Source organism: Lissotriton helveticus, chromosome 2_2 (assembly GCF_964261635.1).
Source record: "Lissotriton helveticus chromosome 2_2, aLisHel1.1, whole genome shotgun sequence".
Taxonomy (NCBI): domain Eukaryota; kingdom Metazoa; phylum Chordata; class Amphibia; order Caudata; family Salamandridae; genus Lissotriton; species Lissotriton helveticus.
In genome coordinates, this window is record NC_136060.1 from 186703679 (window position 1) to 186721667 (window position 17989).

At 50.8% G+C, this 17989-nt stretch overlaps 1 protein-coding gene across 2 annotated transcripts in view; it reads right to left on the reverse strand.

Moving 5' to 3' along the window:
* Positions 1-7275: 7275 nt before the first annotated feature.
* Positions 7276-17989, reverse strand: part of KLB (klotho beta) — a 613689-nt gene continuing 602975 nt past the window's right edge. For both annotated transcript variants that reach the window (XM_078678322.1, XM_078678326.1), the window contains one exon: positions 7276-9347. In XM_078678322.1, the coding sequence (XP_078534448.1) occupies positions 8965-9347 (383 nt within the window). In that variant the 3' untranslated portion in view covers positions 7276-8964. The remainder of the gene's footprint in view (positions 9348-17989) is intronic.

Genomic DNA, 17989 nt, shown 5'->3' on the forward strand with positions numbered 1-17989 from the left:
CCATCCCAGCATTAAGTTATCCATGCAGAAACCACCCATCTATGCACATTGAGTAGAAACAGTATCCTCTCTTGCCAGAAGATATTTCCCGAGGTGTTCCCAAATGTCCCTAGGTCTTTATGTACATTGCTGAAATGTTACAGATACCTTGTCTTGGGTGTTAACTTTTACCAAGTCCACCTCTACCACATTGCATCTCTATTCTTCATAAAGTTCTGTTTAGTGTTTTAAAATGCCTCAAGTGGTATGCGGAGCACAGGCCCACAAAAGCTCTACAACTCTTGTTTCTTCTAAAAAGTCTGATCACTTTGTTCCTCTGACATTTGCTCACTAGATTCAGATTGATCAAATTGGTGTGGAGATTGGTCTTTCAAATTTCTGGGCTCATTCAGCTAGGGCGCTGTGCCTTTGAGCAGCCGTGTAACTTCTGTAAGGCTGGCTGTTATCCTGAAGCCATCAAACTGGCTTTATGAGGCCTCTTTTATGATTTTCTATCCCAAGTCAGTGTCCCATGCTGTACAATCTGCATTTAATGTGCTTTGAATGTGTCAAAATAGACCCTCCACACCTTTGCAGAGCTTCCCTTTGTGAATGAAGGTTCAGGGTCTATTAGCACCCAGATTCAAATGTGCAGGGTTGGCAAGTCAATCAGAATGATGCCCTTGCGAGCTTCAGCTGCCGATGTGGGCCCACAAAGAGAGCATTCTGTGGCTGCCGGCTACCGGCTCTTCAGGTGGCCTTGTTATGTTATATAAACTTATACAGCGCACAGATACTCCGAGGAGTGTCCCGGCGCAAGCCTGAAAAGGGACAGAATCAGAGTCAGAGGACAGAACTAGAACAGAAAAGTTTTCAACTTTTTCTTAAAGATCGTATGATCTTTAATGCCCCGCAAGGCCAATGGTAATGCATTCCATGCCAGCGCAGCCATCCAGGCAAAGGAGCTCCCACCAAGTCTCTGGCGATTAAACCGAGGGATCTGCGCCAGGAGTTGGGAGGAAGAATGCAACTGTCTCGCCGGAGTATAAAAAGCAAGTCTCTTCTGCAAATAAATGGGACCCAAACCATGCAGGGCTTTATGAGCAATGGCTACATTTTACATTTTATCCGAGCCTCCGCCGGCAACCAATGCAGAGAACGCAGATGAGAACGCACACTGCACCTGCTGAAAAAAGGAGCAGCAGGAGTCTGGCGGACGAATTCTGGATCACCTGTAATTTATTCAAAAGGTAACCAGGAATGCCAGCATACAGTGCATTAGCGTAATCGAGGTGAGAAAGAATTAGAGCCTGGATAACAGTTTCCTTTGCAGAATTAGGCTGAAGAGGAAGAAACTTCCTTAAGGACTTCAGGATGCTAAAACAGGTGCCAGCCAACTTCTTTTTTTTTTTTTTTTTTTTTTTTTTGAAAACCTTTATTGTACAGAGAGAGCTCACAAATACGGGCCTACAACCCACCGGGCTGGCCACCACAGAGCAGAATTTCAGGAGCAATGCACAGAGTATCACAGTATACAAAGGCAAAGAAACAGGAGAAATAACAAGCATCTTAGAGCAGTCACAGGAGAAAAGAATTAGAAAGGTAGTTTTCTTATTTTTTAAAGGACGGGTTAGGGAGTTCAGGAGTATGGCGGGCCGAGAGACAAACCAGAGGGGTGGGGCCGCGGCGGGCAGCAACACAGCGATCGTAAAAAAAAATAAAAAAAACAGGAGAAACAAATACGAAATAGGCATACCAATAAGCACCGGTCAAAACAACGGACATGAGGAAAGGCCACTGCACACATCGTCCAATGCCCGCCCACCGCAGCCACCACCCGTCCCACCGAACAGCACAGAAAAGGACCCAAATACAAAAACAATACGAAACGTACCCCCAATAAAAGAAGAGAACCCCACAAAAGGGGGGGGGGGGGAAGGGAAAGGGGAAGAAGGAAAAGGAAGGGACTCTTACCCAAACACCCGCCCCCGGGCGACGAAACAGGAAAACAAAAACCCGGTACAAAATAGACATTAAAAATAAAGAAGACACACCCAGCAAATCACAATCACCGTGATACCGGAAAAATACCCCAGAAAGACACCAGGGGGACAGACGACGAGACAGAGCCCCGAAAGAGGGGATACACAAGGGCCATAGAACCAAAAAGGGAGAAAAAAGGAGGAAAAAGACCCCCCAAAAACAGCAACAGACCCCCCCACCCACCCCACAAGCCCCCCCTACACCCCTGCAGAAGGCTACGGCCAACCCCCCAGCAGCGTGCCTGTCGCCCTAAATAGAACCCGAAATATAGAAGAAAGAAACAAGGTAGAAACAAAGGCAAAAGAGAAGGGCCAGGGAAAGGAGGGAACATTACACACGGGAGAGGGCGAAAAAACAGTATTATCTGCAACCATCCCACCACCTGTGAAAAGGGGAGAGGCAGAGCCCACGGGAAGTTAACGATATTAGGATAAGTTTCAGGAGTCCCATGAAGTTACGCAACATCACAACAGCACATGTCGGTCATAGATCAGAAACGAGACTACCGCATATAATAAGTCATTTCAGCCCTGTCCGCTTTTGTCCAAAGTTGTAATCATCCAAACAAACAAAGTCCAAACGACGAGGGACACAGGGTTCAGGAGTAAATCCAGCGGCAGTCCTGAGAAGAAACGTGAAAGAAAATACGGAGGATACAAAAAAGTTACGGTACAACCTTCGCACCGCAGGCACAGTTCTAAGGACAGGTCCAACGAGGCAAGCCCAGCTGAGTCGGCACAGGCGCCCCGGCCGGGGAGCCGACGCGATGAGAAACAGAAAGGATCATCGAGGCCTGGACAGGATGCAAACGGACCGCAGACCAGCGGCCGAGGCAACAAAGCAGGACGACGAAGGGCGTCGGAGAGTCTCCAACCCAAGGATGCGGTCTCCGCCGGAGGCACAGAGACCAGGAGCACACCAGCCGTACCCTGCAACGAGGAAGCCAAATCCGACGACGGGGGCCCGTACAATTCGAAAAGTGGGTCCGCCTCCACAGGGGAAACAGGCGCAGCCACGGAAGTCCGCCAGGAGTATAGTGCATCCAGGACAACTTGAAGTGCAGGAAACCCTTCACAAGATCCGACATCCGGGCCGTGTGGCGGGCCCCCAGTGCTCGCCCAGGCCCGGCAGAGACTCCCAGGGTCGGCCGCCATCTTAGGAGCCCAGCAAGCCCTCGGTCGTCGGGGGCCCCGGCCGGGGCAACACCAAAGCAAAAGGAGGTCAGCCGAACTGCGGCAGGGCGCCCCAAGGCAGGAAGGAGACCCACCAGAAGAAGGATGTTCGTCGGCCCCCTCGTGCCGCCGGCCCCGTTCTCCGAGCCCGGGCGGAAAATCCAAAATGGCCGGGCCGGGGAACAAAGGGGGGACCAAGCCGGATAAATGAGGAGGCTCTCCCGCAGGAGGCAGCGTCCGCACCCCAAGGCCCAGGCCAGTCGGGTCCGCCAACGGGCACAGCCGGCCTATTCGCACATCAGCCTCCGCAACCAGATCCACAGCGCCAGCAAGGGCCGACCATCGCGCTCCGTCACGTCCCGGCGCAGCAAGGAGGTCCAGGCCAGTCCGCCCCGGAGGCTCCGAGCGGGACCACCGCACAGGATCGACAGCACCCAGGATCACCGGAGCAACGGGTAAGTGTCCGCAAAGCGTCTGGAATACCGAAACACAGCAAGGAGGGCTTCCCGGGGCAGGAGAAATACAGGATAAACGAAGAAAACAGGCGGTTGAACGGAGTCGAGCTAAAACGCGGCCATCTCGGTCGTGAGCTAGGCTCCTCCCCGCCAGCCAACTTCTTAACCTGTGATGAGAAGATCAGGTTCTCATTGAACCAGACCCCCAGATTCTTAACAGAGTCAGCCGTAAAGCTGTGTAGGGGGAAACCAGGGGTCATAGCTTCTCTCTGAAGTTGGCGGGGAATGTGCCATACAAAAGGATCTCCGATTTCTCCTCATTACACGTGAGCTGTGCCTGAGCGAACCAGTGAAAGACCGAGGATAAGCAGTGTTGAGCGTGGAGAACTGCATCCTCGTCTCGTCCCCAAGAGAACAGCAGCTGGGTGTCATCAGCGTAGGCCATCACCTTAGCCCCAAATGCTTCTGCAAGATAAACCAGTGGGGTGACATAGATGTTAAAGAGAAGGGGGCTAAGGGATGACCCCTGTGGAACACCTGTGGCCACTGGTTCAGGAGCCGAGGCGTTGGGCTAATAAACAAATTGAAAAGTTGTTTATTCTTAGGTCGAGCTTGGGCAGCGCATGCACTGCTCTGCCAGGCATGCTGTGTTCAGGTAGGGACTTGAAGCTCTGCCCACTCTGCACCCATATTTTTCAGTGGCTTGTGTCATTGCCCACTGTAAACTGTGGCTGTTATTTGGTCAATAGGCTTAGTAGGCCTTCCTTAGTACCGCCTTTTCTAATTTTGTAACCTCCTATGGCGACACGCCCTGTTACGAGTGTTGTTACTCAGTAGGCTTTCATTACAGCCTCAGAGCACTATTTTCTCAAATAGCATTGTGACGCTCTCTCCTAACGCTTTTTTTTTTTTTTAAATTATAGCAAGAATGCATTTGCAATACAATCTGTCTCGCATTTGCAAGAGTTTAAGCTATTGGCATTGTAAAAGACACAGCCTTTTATTTATCGGTTTTAAAAACAATACATAAATAAAAGGCATTGTGTTTACAATGCCAATAGCTCAATCTCTCGTAAATGTGAGACCTATTGCATTGCAAATGCTTGTATGAACTGTATTGTAGCATTTGGGTTTATATTTCCACTTTGATAGGGAAGGGGAGGGGCAAGCACAGAGAGAAAGGAGACTGGCTTCCGATCAAAGAGCTGCTTTTATAGCCTTCCACAGAGTTATCTGTTGCACCGTACGTTGAATAAGGCAGTAAAGGGTTATTAATTACCCTACCGTTATAGAACCATATTGTTGGGAAGGGTAATTAACAATAGTGACAGCCCGCAGGTGCAGAAAATAACAGTTAATTGATGATAGGCAATTTTTCTCTAGCACCATGTTGTCTGTCTTTAGTTTATTTGTAGTATTTAAATTGTGGATCGCCAATCCATTGAGGTTATACTGCAAGAACCTCAGAGAAGAGGAGGTCATGTAATAGTTTAGTAGTTGTGGAATCTTAAAGGGTCTGCGGGGACAAAAAAAGAGCAAAAGACACTAAAGGTGTTGACTTTGTTTTGCTGCTCTCATTGTCAAAAAAAGGTGCAGTCAAAATGTTTTCCCCGTGGAGAAACAAAGTTAGCAAGTGCAAATGCACTGATACTTTAAATGCATGGACCTGGAAAATACACAATCGCTACTATTCTGAAATTGCAAATGTGTATTTATCTGAGTATACCTCAGAAATCCAACATTTACAGATTCCAAGGAGTGCTCCTGAAATGTTTTTTTGTCATTGCCAAGGAAATCAGAAATGTAGGGGTAACTCTACTGGAACATATCTCCAACTTTCTTTGTGAATTAGGAGATTTTTAGGTAGTACAGACAATGCCTCCTAATGAAAGTTGAGTGAGTGCTTACTGCTGAGATGTTGGTGTAACCTGCAGTTCACTTGTTTGAATCCTGGCAAGACTGACTCAGCATTTGAGCCTTCTAAAGTGGATGAAATAAATGAACTATAGCAGCATGATAAAGAAAAGATTGTGGCAACAAGGGATATGTAAAACACTACTTCACAATCATTAATATAATCAGAAGCTTCCATCAGGTTAACCACTTCCTGAAAACCTTCACAAAATCAACACTCAAGATAAAAAAGAAAAATAATAAAAGCGCCTATAAAAAGTGGGTATGCAAATTAAACATGTGACACACGTCAATATAGAATAACATTAACGTTCTGGGACCTGGATTCTGAAAATAATATTCACTTCTTGCTGTCCCCAGATGCACAGGTTCTCCTTCTTTTTAAACACACTTTGCAAAGGTCCTTTTAAGTGCTTTTTTGATAGGGTACTTATACTGAAATGTATTGTGTTAAACCTTCTCCATTAAACTGCAATGAGATTGCAATGGTGAGAAATTAATCAGTCTGCTACCCATGCCCTATAGAAAGCTTTGATGTTTACAGAGCAGTCAAACTGGTGTTATTAAAGTACTTACTAATGGATATCAATTCACCAAAATGGCAGGCATGTAGTAGTGATATCACGCACCTGTTCACCATCTATGACATCACAGGTTTGACCCCATGTTCTATTATTAGCCTGCAATTAGCTTCTAATTTGGTCATTAGCCTTTGGGAAAAAAGCACAGAGTGAAAACACCAAAAACCAATACCTCTTCAAAAGCCCTCCTTGTTTTCTGCTCCTGCCACTGCCCTCCTGCCACCTGAGGCTTAGAGCAGGAGGAGTAGTGCCAGAGATTTAAGTGGAATGAAAAAAGTGTGTGTGTGGGGGGTGCCTCTAAAAGGGGCGTGGCCTAAGAAGAGTAACAAGGAATCCTTTCCAGGACATGTGGCCTACGTAAATCGGGGCGTGACTTAAAAAGGAAAACTAAAATTCTTTACTTCCCATAGGTGCCACCTGACCAGTATTTTGATGCTTCTCTGTTACCTTTTTTTTGTATCCATACATATCACAGAATTACAAACATGCACCTAAAACATGCCAGACCAACTGGCATTGTCAAGGCTTGTTAGTAGTATCAGATAAAGTTCCAATAACAATGTCATGGTTGTGAATAAATAGAATTGAAGATATTTCAGTTTTGAAAATATGAGACATACTGTCTGTGGACGGAGTGGTGGCCTCCGGAGTGTCTTAATCACTCGCATTTTTCCTTCACACCACTTTCCTCTGAAATGTTTTACTCTTCCCACATCTTTCTGAAATCCCACATTTGTATCTCATACCTCGTCTCTTTCCTCTTCAGCATGAACTTCCTTTCATCTCCTTCTCTTCGTCATTCCCACTTTCACCTCGTCAACAGCTTGTGTACCTGATTAACACACTTTTACACAGAATCACAATTACAATTGGTACAAGACGCTGCTGCTCTGTGCTCTGCAGAGGAGCCACGGATTGGAGGAGCATGTGCTCTGAACACCTTTATGACCCACTTATAGGCACTACTAGAAACTTGCACTACCACTACCTTCAGCCTCAACTGCTGAGGTCCCAATCATGGCTGATTATAAACACTCACTCACAACCAGAAGTCACGAGTGAACTCTGTACACAGCATGCACTGTGCAAGAGTAAGAAGTTGCAGGAAAGAAATGCAGACACACAACATCCTGTAAAAAAATACTCTTATGGAATGGACGATTAAGTTAAATATGTGAAATGTACACAGGAATTACGTCATTAACATTGATTAACTCAATGGGTTTTACAGTCATGGTTCATAAATAAATTATCTTTTTTTCTGTAAAGCTAGGAACATGAATACAGATAGGGACCAGTTTCAAGCCCACTTGTAGCCCAGGCCAGAGGAACCAAGAGGACGAATCCGAATGAGCAGATGACACTCCTGCTACCCTTCATTCACGCCATGGGATAACTATATAATGGAAAATGGGGCGGGTTTTATAACCCAAAACAAAATATACATATACTTTTCCATCGGTTCTGTGAAAGGTAAAAGTCTTTACTAATCCCACAGGAAGTGCCAAAATAAGTGATTCTTCAACTTCCGAAGTGAGCTCTGATTAGGTGAATGTAAAGCATTTTTTCTGCTGGTTAAGTTTTGAGAAATTGCGATTTTTTTCTGTTGAAGAGTTTACAGTTTTCTGTTTTAACTGCTGTTTTTCTGCGCTTTGCAGCATACATTTCACCACACTATAAAATAATTTTCATTCAAATCAAATTTCAGCCAATCCGAAGACCGCATGCATAACTTTTTTTTTTAAGTTTACCTTTTGTAGAACATTTCTATGCACAATAAATGACACGTGTATGCCGAATTTACTATGCAAGTTTGCCTTTTTCTGCTGTATTATATGTGCAACAGTATTGTATAGATGAACAGACACAAAGTGTTGCAAAAGTCCTGATTTTCACACACAAATGTATACAAAGTGAAAAAGGGTGCAATCCTAGTAAAGTTGAGGACTTTCAATAGACCTCCACGAAGGTTGCAAAATAAAATACTTTGCTTACTCCTAGTTCTGATACTCGCAGCATAGTAGCTCGGAGAAGATCGGACATGGAAAAACGTGTCCCCTCTACTATTGACGAGATCCCAATTACGGTTGTCCGTTTTCCTTGTTACCATCCTTACTTTTAAAGTCAATGCCGCCAGGGTTTCATGTGGTAAGGATTGTGACTGACACGGAACACTAGTCCATGGAGTAATTACCTCTTGAGAGCTACCTGACAGAACTTCTCATCATTCCATTTAAATAATTTAAAACATCATTTTGTGATTCGCGATTTAAGTAATTCCTCATCCTCTACTATTCAGTCATGTTACCTATTTTTTCAACCAATATAGTTCCGTTCATGAGTAGATTTACGTCACAATTATTTTGTCATAAATAAAACAAGATAAAATGTCCATTTACTAGTGCACGGTGCACACAGCAACAGTTGTTTCTTCTACGCACTACGCATGCTGCGTCTTCCAACGGTCAACGTCACATGTTCGTCTGGAGTGAATTTTGAGGCATTTTATCAAGAAACGGCGTTAAAATTATCGCCAGTTTAGCGCAGTAAGCTGCCACTAAAGGATCGATAATGGGCTTGATAATATGCCCTTGACGATTCCAAAAGAAGTCCATGGTCTGGTGTGAACATCGGCTTCTATTGAAATTCTCAAGGGTATATTATCAAGCCCATTATCGCCGCTATTGCGGTAGTTTCCAGCTGCTAAAGCGGCGATAATTTTAACGCCGTTCTTGATAATATGCCCCTTAGTGTCCTTATTTTCTAAGCCTCGTTTGACAGAGAATTGACGTAGCACTGAGCCATTCTCGGCAGCGAGCTCTAGGACTTTCTGAAGAAAATATAGTTTGCCGAAAAACGTTTTTCGTGGTAGAGTTTTCTCCGTTTTCGTTTGTGCTTGCGAATGGCGAGAACAGTCAAGAGCAGGGCAAACACGACAAAGAGGCAGAAACCGAAGAATACCAGGGGCTTCTTCTGCGTGAAGAACAGGCAGATGCGGCAGGGTGTGTCTTCGTGGGCGAGTCTGCATGGGTTCTCCGTGGACTCCGAGGGGAAGCCGTTGTTGTAGATTAACGTTTTGTAAGCTTCTACAGAGGACTTGGGCTGCAGCTCAGAATTAAAAAACCCGAATGGCGCTTTCTTGTAGGTGTCTTTCAATCTGAATGCGTAGTAGCCTTTGATGTTGATTTTATCAATTTGATGTGCTGTGGAGAAAATAACATTGACATGACGTGAGTATTTATTGATGGCATATAGTGACAAATTGATAGCAAATTAGAAATACTGATGCAATTGTATCTATATAGCGCTTACTACACCTGATGAGGCCTTGAAGCACTGTACGGCGAGTAGCGCGCTCTACCAAGCAGTTCGCTACACCGGAACCCAAGCTTACTGGTTAATTCAGTGTTTATTGTTAATTATTGTGATTAGTCATGTGTGCTTAACAACAAATGGCATGCTTTTACTCCACTTACATTGATACAGGTGATGTCAATACTAGTTAGGTGTGATCGTTAGTGAGGGCTAGGTAGTTTCAGGTGAATGGTTGGTGATATAGCTAGGCTGGCGGAGATTAGATAGTGTTAGGTTGCAAGGTTAGGGTTTTAAAGAAACCCTCGACTATCTCTCGTCCGACATCGCCTTATTCGCAGAGACCTGGACCAACGCCGCTTCCGTCCCCGACATCAACACCGCCATCCCAGACGGATACAAGGTCCAGAGGAAGGACTGCCACAACCGCCCGGCAGGGTGCCTCGCCATCGCCCACAAGAGCAGCCTCCGCCTCACTACCTCCAGCAAAACCTTCCCCTCCGCCAAACACCTGCAGTTCCAGATCCAGACGAGCCCTAACACCACACTCCGAGAAACCCTCATCTACAGACCCCCCGGCCCTTGGACACCCTTCGCCACCACCATCAGCGACTTCATCACACCCCACGCCATCGCATCAATGAACTACATAATCATTGGGGACCTCAACTTCCACCTAGACAACCCCAGCGACCCCAACTCCACCATCCTCCGTGACAACCTCGCCAACATCGGATTCAACCAACTCTTCACCACACGACCCACAGAGCAGGACACAATCTCGACTCAATCTTCGCCGCAGGTAACAGCATCCACTTCAGCCACACAACGCAGCCATCATGGACCAACCACCACTGCGTTCACATCACCGTCGACAAACCCAAGGCACCAAAACCAACACCCCGGCCGCCACGAAGGAACTGGAGCAAGGTTATCGACGAGCACCTGAACTCCACCCTCACCCAACACAACCACGGCTGGGCATCCGATGCAAACATCGCAGCCAGAGGACTCCACACTTGGATCTCCAAATGCGCAGACGTGCTCGCCCCACTACACAACCCCAGCAAACAGCGCCCCAGGAAAGCCGTCTGGTTTACAACCGATCTCCAAGAAGCCAGGCGCACCTGCAGATGCCTAGAGAAGAACTAGAGGAACACCAAGACAACGGACAACTACTTCACCTACAGGAACGTCATGACGGAATACTACAACCAAATCAGAACGACTAAAAGGAATTTCATCCAAAACAAAATCCTCACCAACTCCAAGGAACTCTTCAGTGTCATTCAGGAAATCACCAACCCACGCAGCGAAGCCACAGACGTCAACCCGTCCCAAGACCTCTACATTAAGCTCGGAACTTACTTCCACCTCAAGATCAGAACACTTTACGACTACTTTGTCAACCACCCACAAGACACCACAGCCGCCCCTCTCCCCCCCTCCCCCGAGACACCAGCCAGTCCATCATTTGCAACTGGACACCAATCACTACCAAAGATACCACCGCGACCATGAAAGGCATCCACTCGGGAGCCCCCACCGAGCCCTGCCCCCCGCACATCGCACCCGAACTTCAATGCACCATTGCACCCGAACTTTAATGCACCATCAACACCACCTTCACAACAGGCATCTTCCCAGACGACTGGAAGCGCACAGAAGTCAGGCCCCTGCTCAAGAAGCCCATGGCCAATCCCACCGACCTCAAGAACTACAGGCCCATCTCGCTCCTCCCCTTTGCAGCCAGAGTGTCAGAGAAAGTAGTCAACAGGGAACTGACACGATTCATCGAAGAGAATGCCATCCTCGGCCCGTCCCAATCCGGATTCTGAAGCAACCATACCAGAGAGACCAACCTTCTCGCTGCCACAGACGACATCCGCACCATCCTGGACCAAGGGCACTCCGCAGCCCTCATCCTCACCCTTTCTGCAGCCCTTGACACAGTCTCCCACCGCACACTAATCGCAAGACTGCAAGACGCCAGCATACATGGTACTGCCCTGGACTGGATCCGATCGTTCCTCACCGGAAGAAGCCAAAGGATCAGACTACCACCCTTCCTCTCCTCCCCCACGGAAATCACCTGCGAAGTCCCGCAGGGGTCATCCCTGAGTCCAACCCTCTTCAACGTCTACCTGGCCCCCCTCGCAGCCATCGTCTGACAACACGGCCTCAACATCGTATCCTAGGCTGATGACACCCAGCTCATCCTCTCCCTCACCCTTATCCCATCACCGCAAAACTCAACTTCCAGAGAAGAATGCAAGACGTCGTAGTCTGGATGACCAACAGCTGCCAAAAACTCAACGCAGAGAAGGCAGAAGTCCTCGTCCTTGGGACCACCCCCTCAGCTTGGGACAACACCTGGTGGCCCACCGCCCTCGGAAGCCCGCCCACCCCATCAGACCACGCCAAAAACCTCGGCATCGTACTCGATTCAGCTCTCACCATGAACTGTCGGGTCAACGCCGTCACCTCCAGCTGCTTTAACACCCTCTGCATCCTCCGCAAGACCTTCAAATGGATCCCCCTGAATCAAGGAAGACAGTCACCCACGCACTCATCACCAGGAGACTAGACTATGGAAAAACCGCTCTCTACGCCGGCATCAACAAGTCCCTACTCCTTAAACTCCAGATAATACAGAACACCGCGGCCAGACTCATCCTCGGAATCCCCCGGCACAAGCACATCAGCCAACACCTGGGTAGAATTCACTGGCTCCTCATAGAGGAGCGTCACCTTCAAAATCCTCACTCATGCCTACAAATGCCTACATAGCAACGGACCCAAATACCTCAACGACAGAATACATTTCCACGTACCTAAGAGAAACCTCCGATCGGCCAACCTGGCACTGGCAGAAACCCAGCGCATCTACAGAACCAGGAGCAGGCGGAAGATCGTTCTCCCACATTGCAGCTACGACCTGGAACGAGCTACCGGCCAACATCAGACTCGCCCCATCCCTGAACACTTTCCGGAAGACCCTCAAGACCTGGCTCTTCGGCTGAATGGATCTACGGACCCCCCTTCCCCCCGTCCTCATCGCCTAGAGACCCTCACGGGTGAGTAGAGCGCTTACAAATCCCTGATTGATTGATTGAAAGAAGGAGAATTTGTTATATATGATATGAAGTGTCATTCAATTACAGAATTACAATAGGAGAGACCAGGGTTTTAAGTGGAATGAAAAAACTAGGGAGTCTCTCAAAGGGGGGTTGTAGGAGAGTGGGGTCTGCAATCCCATGGCCACCCCAGATTTTTGCTTTTTGCTTCACTGATTTACGACTTTCCCTGGCTGTGGGCCTGCTAATCAGACCCACAGCCTAGCTGTTCTCTCTCTAAATTACAACCATGTACCTTAGGTGCATTTTACCAATTGGTACTGGGCCACCTTATCAGTCCCTGTACAGCATACCTTAGGCATCCAGGGCATAGGTGTACCCAGGGCCTACCAGGGGCTGAAGCATGTATTATGCCACCCCTGGCTGGCCACCCAAACAGACACAACTGGCTGCACGACAGCTGGGGCAAGGTGGTGTAAACACCCTTTGCTTTAGATATAGTATTCCTATATCTAACCCTAAAATGGACACATATATTCCTATCAGTCACTCCTATGGCAGGCCTTATCAATCCTGAAGGCAGAGTGCTTGGAATTATGTGAGATGGTGCTCTGGCATGAGCTGAGCCCGTTTGCAGCTTGCGGAACCAAGTCCAAATAGCTGTTCCATGATAACGCTATACCATATACTCTTAAGTGCATTATAATCCTCGCGGTTAAATGCTAACTTTGGTATAGCTTTATCAAAACATGTCGAGTAAGGTGTCATACGAATTGGAATACTAACCCCTCGCCAATTCTGGTGACGGGGTTAGCATTCCACCCTTCTAGAGGGGCACGACATGTATGTAACTGTGAACCCCGGTTAAAGTCAGACATAGCCTCAGCTCCACAAAATGGATGCTGCCACCGAGACACAAGTCTGCCCTCCTGCTGCTGGGAGTCCTTCCAGCAACGGAGGCATGGACAAAGGGTTTCCTGTCAGGGGCGGTGCCAGCACCATCCCAGACAGGATTTTGTGTATTCCAGGTAGGCAGGGCTGAAAGGAAGGTGACTGCAAGTGGCACCCCGGTGCTCACTGTGCATATGCCGGCTCAAACCAGTTCCTGGGGCACACCAGCCCCTGAGCTGGGGAGAGACCGGACAAAGGAGAGGGGTGTAACCACCCCCCTCCTAGTCCCACCCATAGGGCAGGACTTAGTCGCGTGCCAGCCCCTTTTCTTAGTATAAAGATAGGAGCAGGCCCCCTTCCCAAATTAGATAATCTTGGATCTTGAAACTACTTTCCACGAAAGGAACTCTTGACTCTTCTGAAGACTCTCCCTTGTGGCTAAGGAGTAGCCACCCTGCACCAGCAGGCACCATCGAAGCTCTTGCGGTTTGCTGTAAGTCCATCCTCAGGATCAAGACTGCCCAGCTCGACGAGACCCGGATTCCCTGCCATCTCTGACCTCTACCTACATCATCCAGCACAGCTGAGATTCTTGGGTGCGACGAGACCGTGGGACCGGCCATCTTCAAGACCTGCACAACGCTTCTCCAGCACGACCCCCGAGAGACCCTTGAGTAAGTGCATTGGGGTTTGAGAAGCCCTAACCCTAAGCAGCTCAGCACCGAAGTCCAGCCTCCCAGCATCCACGAGATCTGCGTGGGGCCCTTCTGCTTCTTTGCTGCTTGCCACGTTGTCCGGTCACTTGCCCGTTGGCTAGTGACCCTCTTGACGACGTACCACGACACTTCCACCGCTGGTCTGGTTGCTCCAGACTGGCCCTTGCTCCCCTCCAACAGAGGAGCACCCTGGACCCTCCTGGTCCACTCCAGACGCCATCTTGAGTCCACCGCGTGGGCTTGCCTTTGCCAAGGCTTGTTGCTCCAATCCTGGTTTCAGCAGCGCCGACAGCAGACACCCTCGTGGGACAGCTCGCCCCTCCATCCTGGTCGCCGACAACGCCTCCTGGTCCGAGAGACTGCAGAGCCAAGCGTCGCCCACTCACCTGGTCGAGGTGCCCTCATCCGGTGCCATCCTGGTGCCCATCTGATCACTGGCTAGTGATCAAGAACTGAGTCCCCTCTGCTTTCAGGTCATCTTCAACTCCGATCCAGGCTGGATCCCATCGAACTTTGTTAGAAAGGCGACCCCGGGGGAGGCAGAAGATGTCTGACTGACCACCCCTAGGTCCACCTCTCCTTCGAGAAGTAGCCGAGCGTTACCGAGAGGCCTCCTGGGTGAGGGTCCTCTCCTAGGATCGTACAGCAGAATAATCACAACACTACAGACGGACACCACACCAGAGGTCGAGATCTTAAGCTTTTATAGGTAATAAAGGTTGCTGGTTCTTGGCAGTATATACAGGCAGATCGAAGGATCCGTAAAGTCTCGTAAAGGGGGGTAGGGTAGCGGGACAGTCTCAACTCGGGTGGAAGAAGGGATACCCTACGCACAGCTCTCAATCCTCGAGCTGGGGGGTTCCGAGAGGTCGGGCCGCGGCAGCGCCAGCAGGCCCTCAGGCTGGTTTCAGCAAGGTAGGCCGGGGCAGCGCCAGCAGGCTCTCAGATGGTTTCAGCAAGGTAGGCCGCGGCAGCGCCAGCAGGCTCTCAAGATGGTTTCAGCAAGGTAGGCCGCGGCAGCGCCACCAGGCTCTCAGATGGTTTCAGCAAGGTAGGCCGCGGCAGCGCCAGCAGGCTCTCAAGATGGTTTCAGCAAGGTAGGCCGCGGCAGCGCCAGCAGGCTCTCAAGATGGTTTCAGCAAGGTAGGCCGCGGCAGCGCCAGCAGGCTCTCAGATGGTTTAGGTTACCGGAGATGAGTTCGTCTGGTGTCGGCCGTGACAGCGTCAGCAGGGCTTCCAGTCCAGGATACAACTGACGTCCTAATCCAGGGCTGGCCCAGATATAGGACTGGAGTCCTTTGATGTCCGGACCCTCGCGCCTGGGGGTCAGAGGGGCCGGGATGATGGTGTCCAGACACCCAGCAGGGGGGTGGAGCCAGCGCCCAGGGAGGCCGGAGGGCGATCGAAACCAGGCGCCCGGGGATGGCTGGAGGGCCATCGAAACACCCTTTTCTCCGGGATCTGTCGAGTGGCCACTCGACCACCTGGGTGGATCTTGGTGCCTCGATGTCTGGGCTTCGCTGGGGCCTGGGCCGGGGCCGAGGCCACGTGGTCGTGACGTGGTGGGCCCAAGATGGAGTCGGGCGCGGCCTCGTGCTTAGGTCGTGAGGGGCCCACGATGGAGCCAGGTCGGTAGTGGGGGTCCGGGATGGTGGCCGGACCAGCAATGTTGGGGCGTGCAGTGTCGGGCAAAAGGGCTGCCCGATGCTGGGCGGAGGGCCGATGTCGTCCTGGGCCCGCCATGCGGGAGGGGTAGGACCACGCCATGAGGCCGAGTCCAACACGCGTCCCCCCCAGCTGAAGGCAGGGGAGAGTCACCCATCGTCTTGGGGATTCTCCTCGCCGAGGCGGAAGAATCGGGACAGGCCATCAGCATTGGCGTGGTCGTTGCCGGGGCGATGCTCCACAGTGAAGTCCATCCCCTGCAGCGAAATGGACCAACGCAGCAGTTTTGGGTTTTCTCCCCGCATCTGCATCAACCACCGCAGGGGCTGGTGGTCGGTCTGTACTCGGAAGTGGGTGCCGAAGAGGTAGGGCCGGAGCTTCTTGAGGGCCCACACCACGGCGAAGGCTTCCCTCTCGATGGTGCTCCATCGCTGCTCTCGTGCCAGTAGGCGTCGGCTGATGAAGGCCACAGGCTGGTCGATGCCTTCGGAGTTAACTTGGGACAGTACGGCCCCGATGCCGTGCTCCGAGGCGTCGGTTTGGACCACAAACTCTCTGCTGTAGTCGGGGGCCTGGAGCACAGGGGCGGTGCACATGGCAGTCTTCAGAGTTTCAAAGGCTGCCTGGCACTCGGGGGTCCAGTGCACCTTCTGTGGTAGTTTCTTTGAGGTCAGTTCTGTGAGGGGCCCCACAATGCTCCCGTAGTTCTTTATGAATCGCCGATAATATCCGGTGAGCCCCAGGAAGGCGCGGACGGCGGTTTGGGTGACCGGGGGCTCCCAGGCCCGGATGGTGTCTATCTTTGGTTGGAGGGGAGCCACTTGGCCGCTCCCCACTTGGTGTCCCAGGTAGGTCACGGACCCTTGGCCTATCTGGCACTTACTGGCTTTGATGGTGAGTCCGGCCCGCCCAAGGGCCGTCAGGACTGTCCAGAGGTGGGTCAGGTGCTCATCCCAGTGGAGGCTGTACACTGCAATGTCATCGAGATAGGCGGCGCTGTACTCCTCTAGACCGGCCAGCACCTGGTTCACTAGTCTTTGGAAGGTTGCTGGTGCGTTCTTCATGCCGAAGGGCATCACTTTGAAGTGATAGTGGCCATCTGGTGTCGAGAAGGCCGATCGCTCCTGTGCACCAGGGGTAAGGCCAATCTGCCAATACCCCGCCGTGAGATCGAAGGTGCTGAGATATTTGGCGGCCCCTAGGCGATCGATCAATTCATCCGCCCTGGGGATGGGATGGGCGTCGGTCCTGGTGACGGCATTCAGTCCCCTGTAGTCAACACAGAACCGGAGCTCCGGAGCTGCTCCGGGGGTGGCGGCTTTAGGGACCAGGACAACGGGACTGGCCCAGGGACTGTTGGAGGGTTCGACTACCCCCAGAGCTAACATCTTGGCCACCTCGGATTGGATGCAGGCCCGTACCCGGTCGGGCACTCGAAAAGCTCGGTGTTTTACAGGCGGGCTGTCTCCTGTGTCTACATCGTGGACACACCACCGGGTGACCCCCGGAGTGAGGGAAAACAGATCCGCAAACTGCCCCAGCAGCTTCCGGCAGTCCTGTTGCTGCTCTGGGGTCAGGGAAGAGGAGAGCGTGACCCCTTCGATGGAGCCGTCTTTCTCGGTGGTGCGGAGGAGATCTGGTAGGGGTTCGGAGTCGTCCTCCGCTCCGTCATCGGTCGCTAGCAGCAGGCTCAGTTCAGTGCGTGCAAAGTGTGGCTTGAGCCGGTTAGCGTGCAGAACCCGGAGGGGGTTCCGGGGGGACTCCATGTCCACCAGATAGGTGACTGGGCTCTTGCGCTCCACCACTTTGAAGGGCCCCGTCCATTTGTCCTGGAGGGCACAAGGTTCGACCGGGGACATGACCCAGACCTGCTGGCCCGGCTCGAATTCGATGAGGCGTTCTGGTCATACCAGCGTTTCATCTCCTCCTGACTAGCCTCCAGGTTGGCCTTGGCAAGTTCCCGGAACTTCCGAGTCTGATTGCGGAGGGTCAGGAGGTACCGGTAGACATCAGGTGGGGCCTCTCGAACTGCTGTCTCCCAGCCTTCCTTGACCAGGCTGAGGGGGCCTCGGACCGGGTGTCCGTACAAGAGTTCAAAGGGGCTGAACCCCAGGGACTTCTGGGGTACCTCTCGGTAGGCGAACAGGAGGCAAGGTAGCAGGACATCCCATTTGCGCCGGAGTG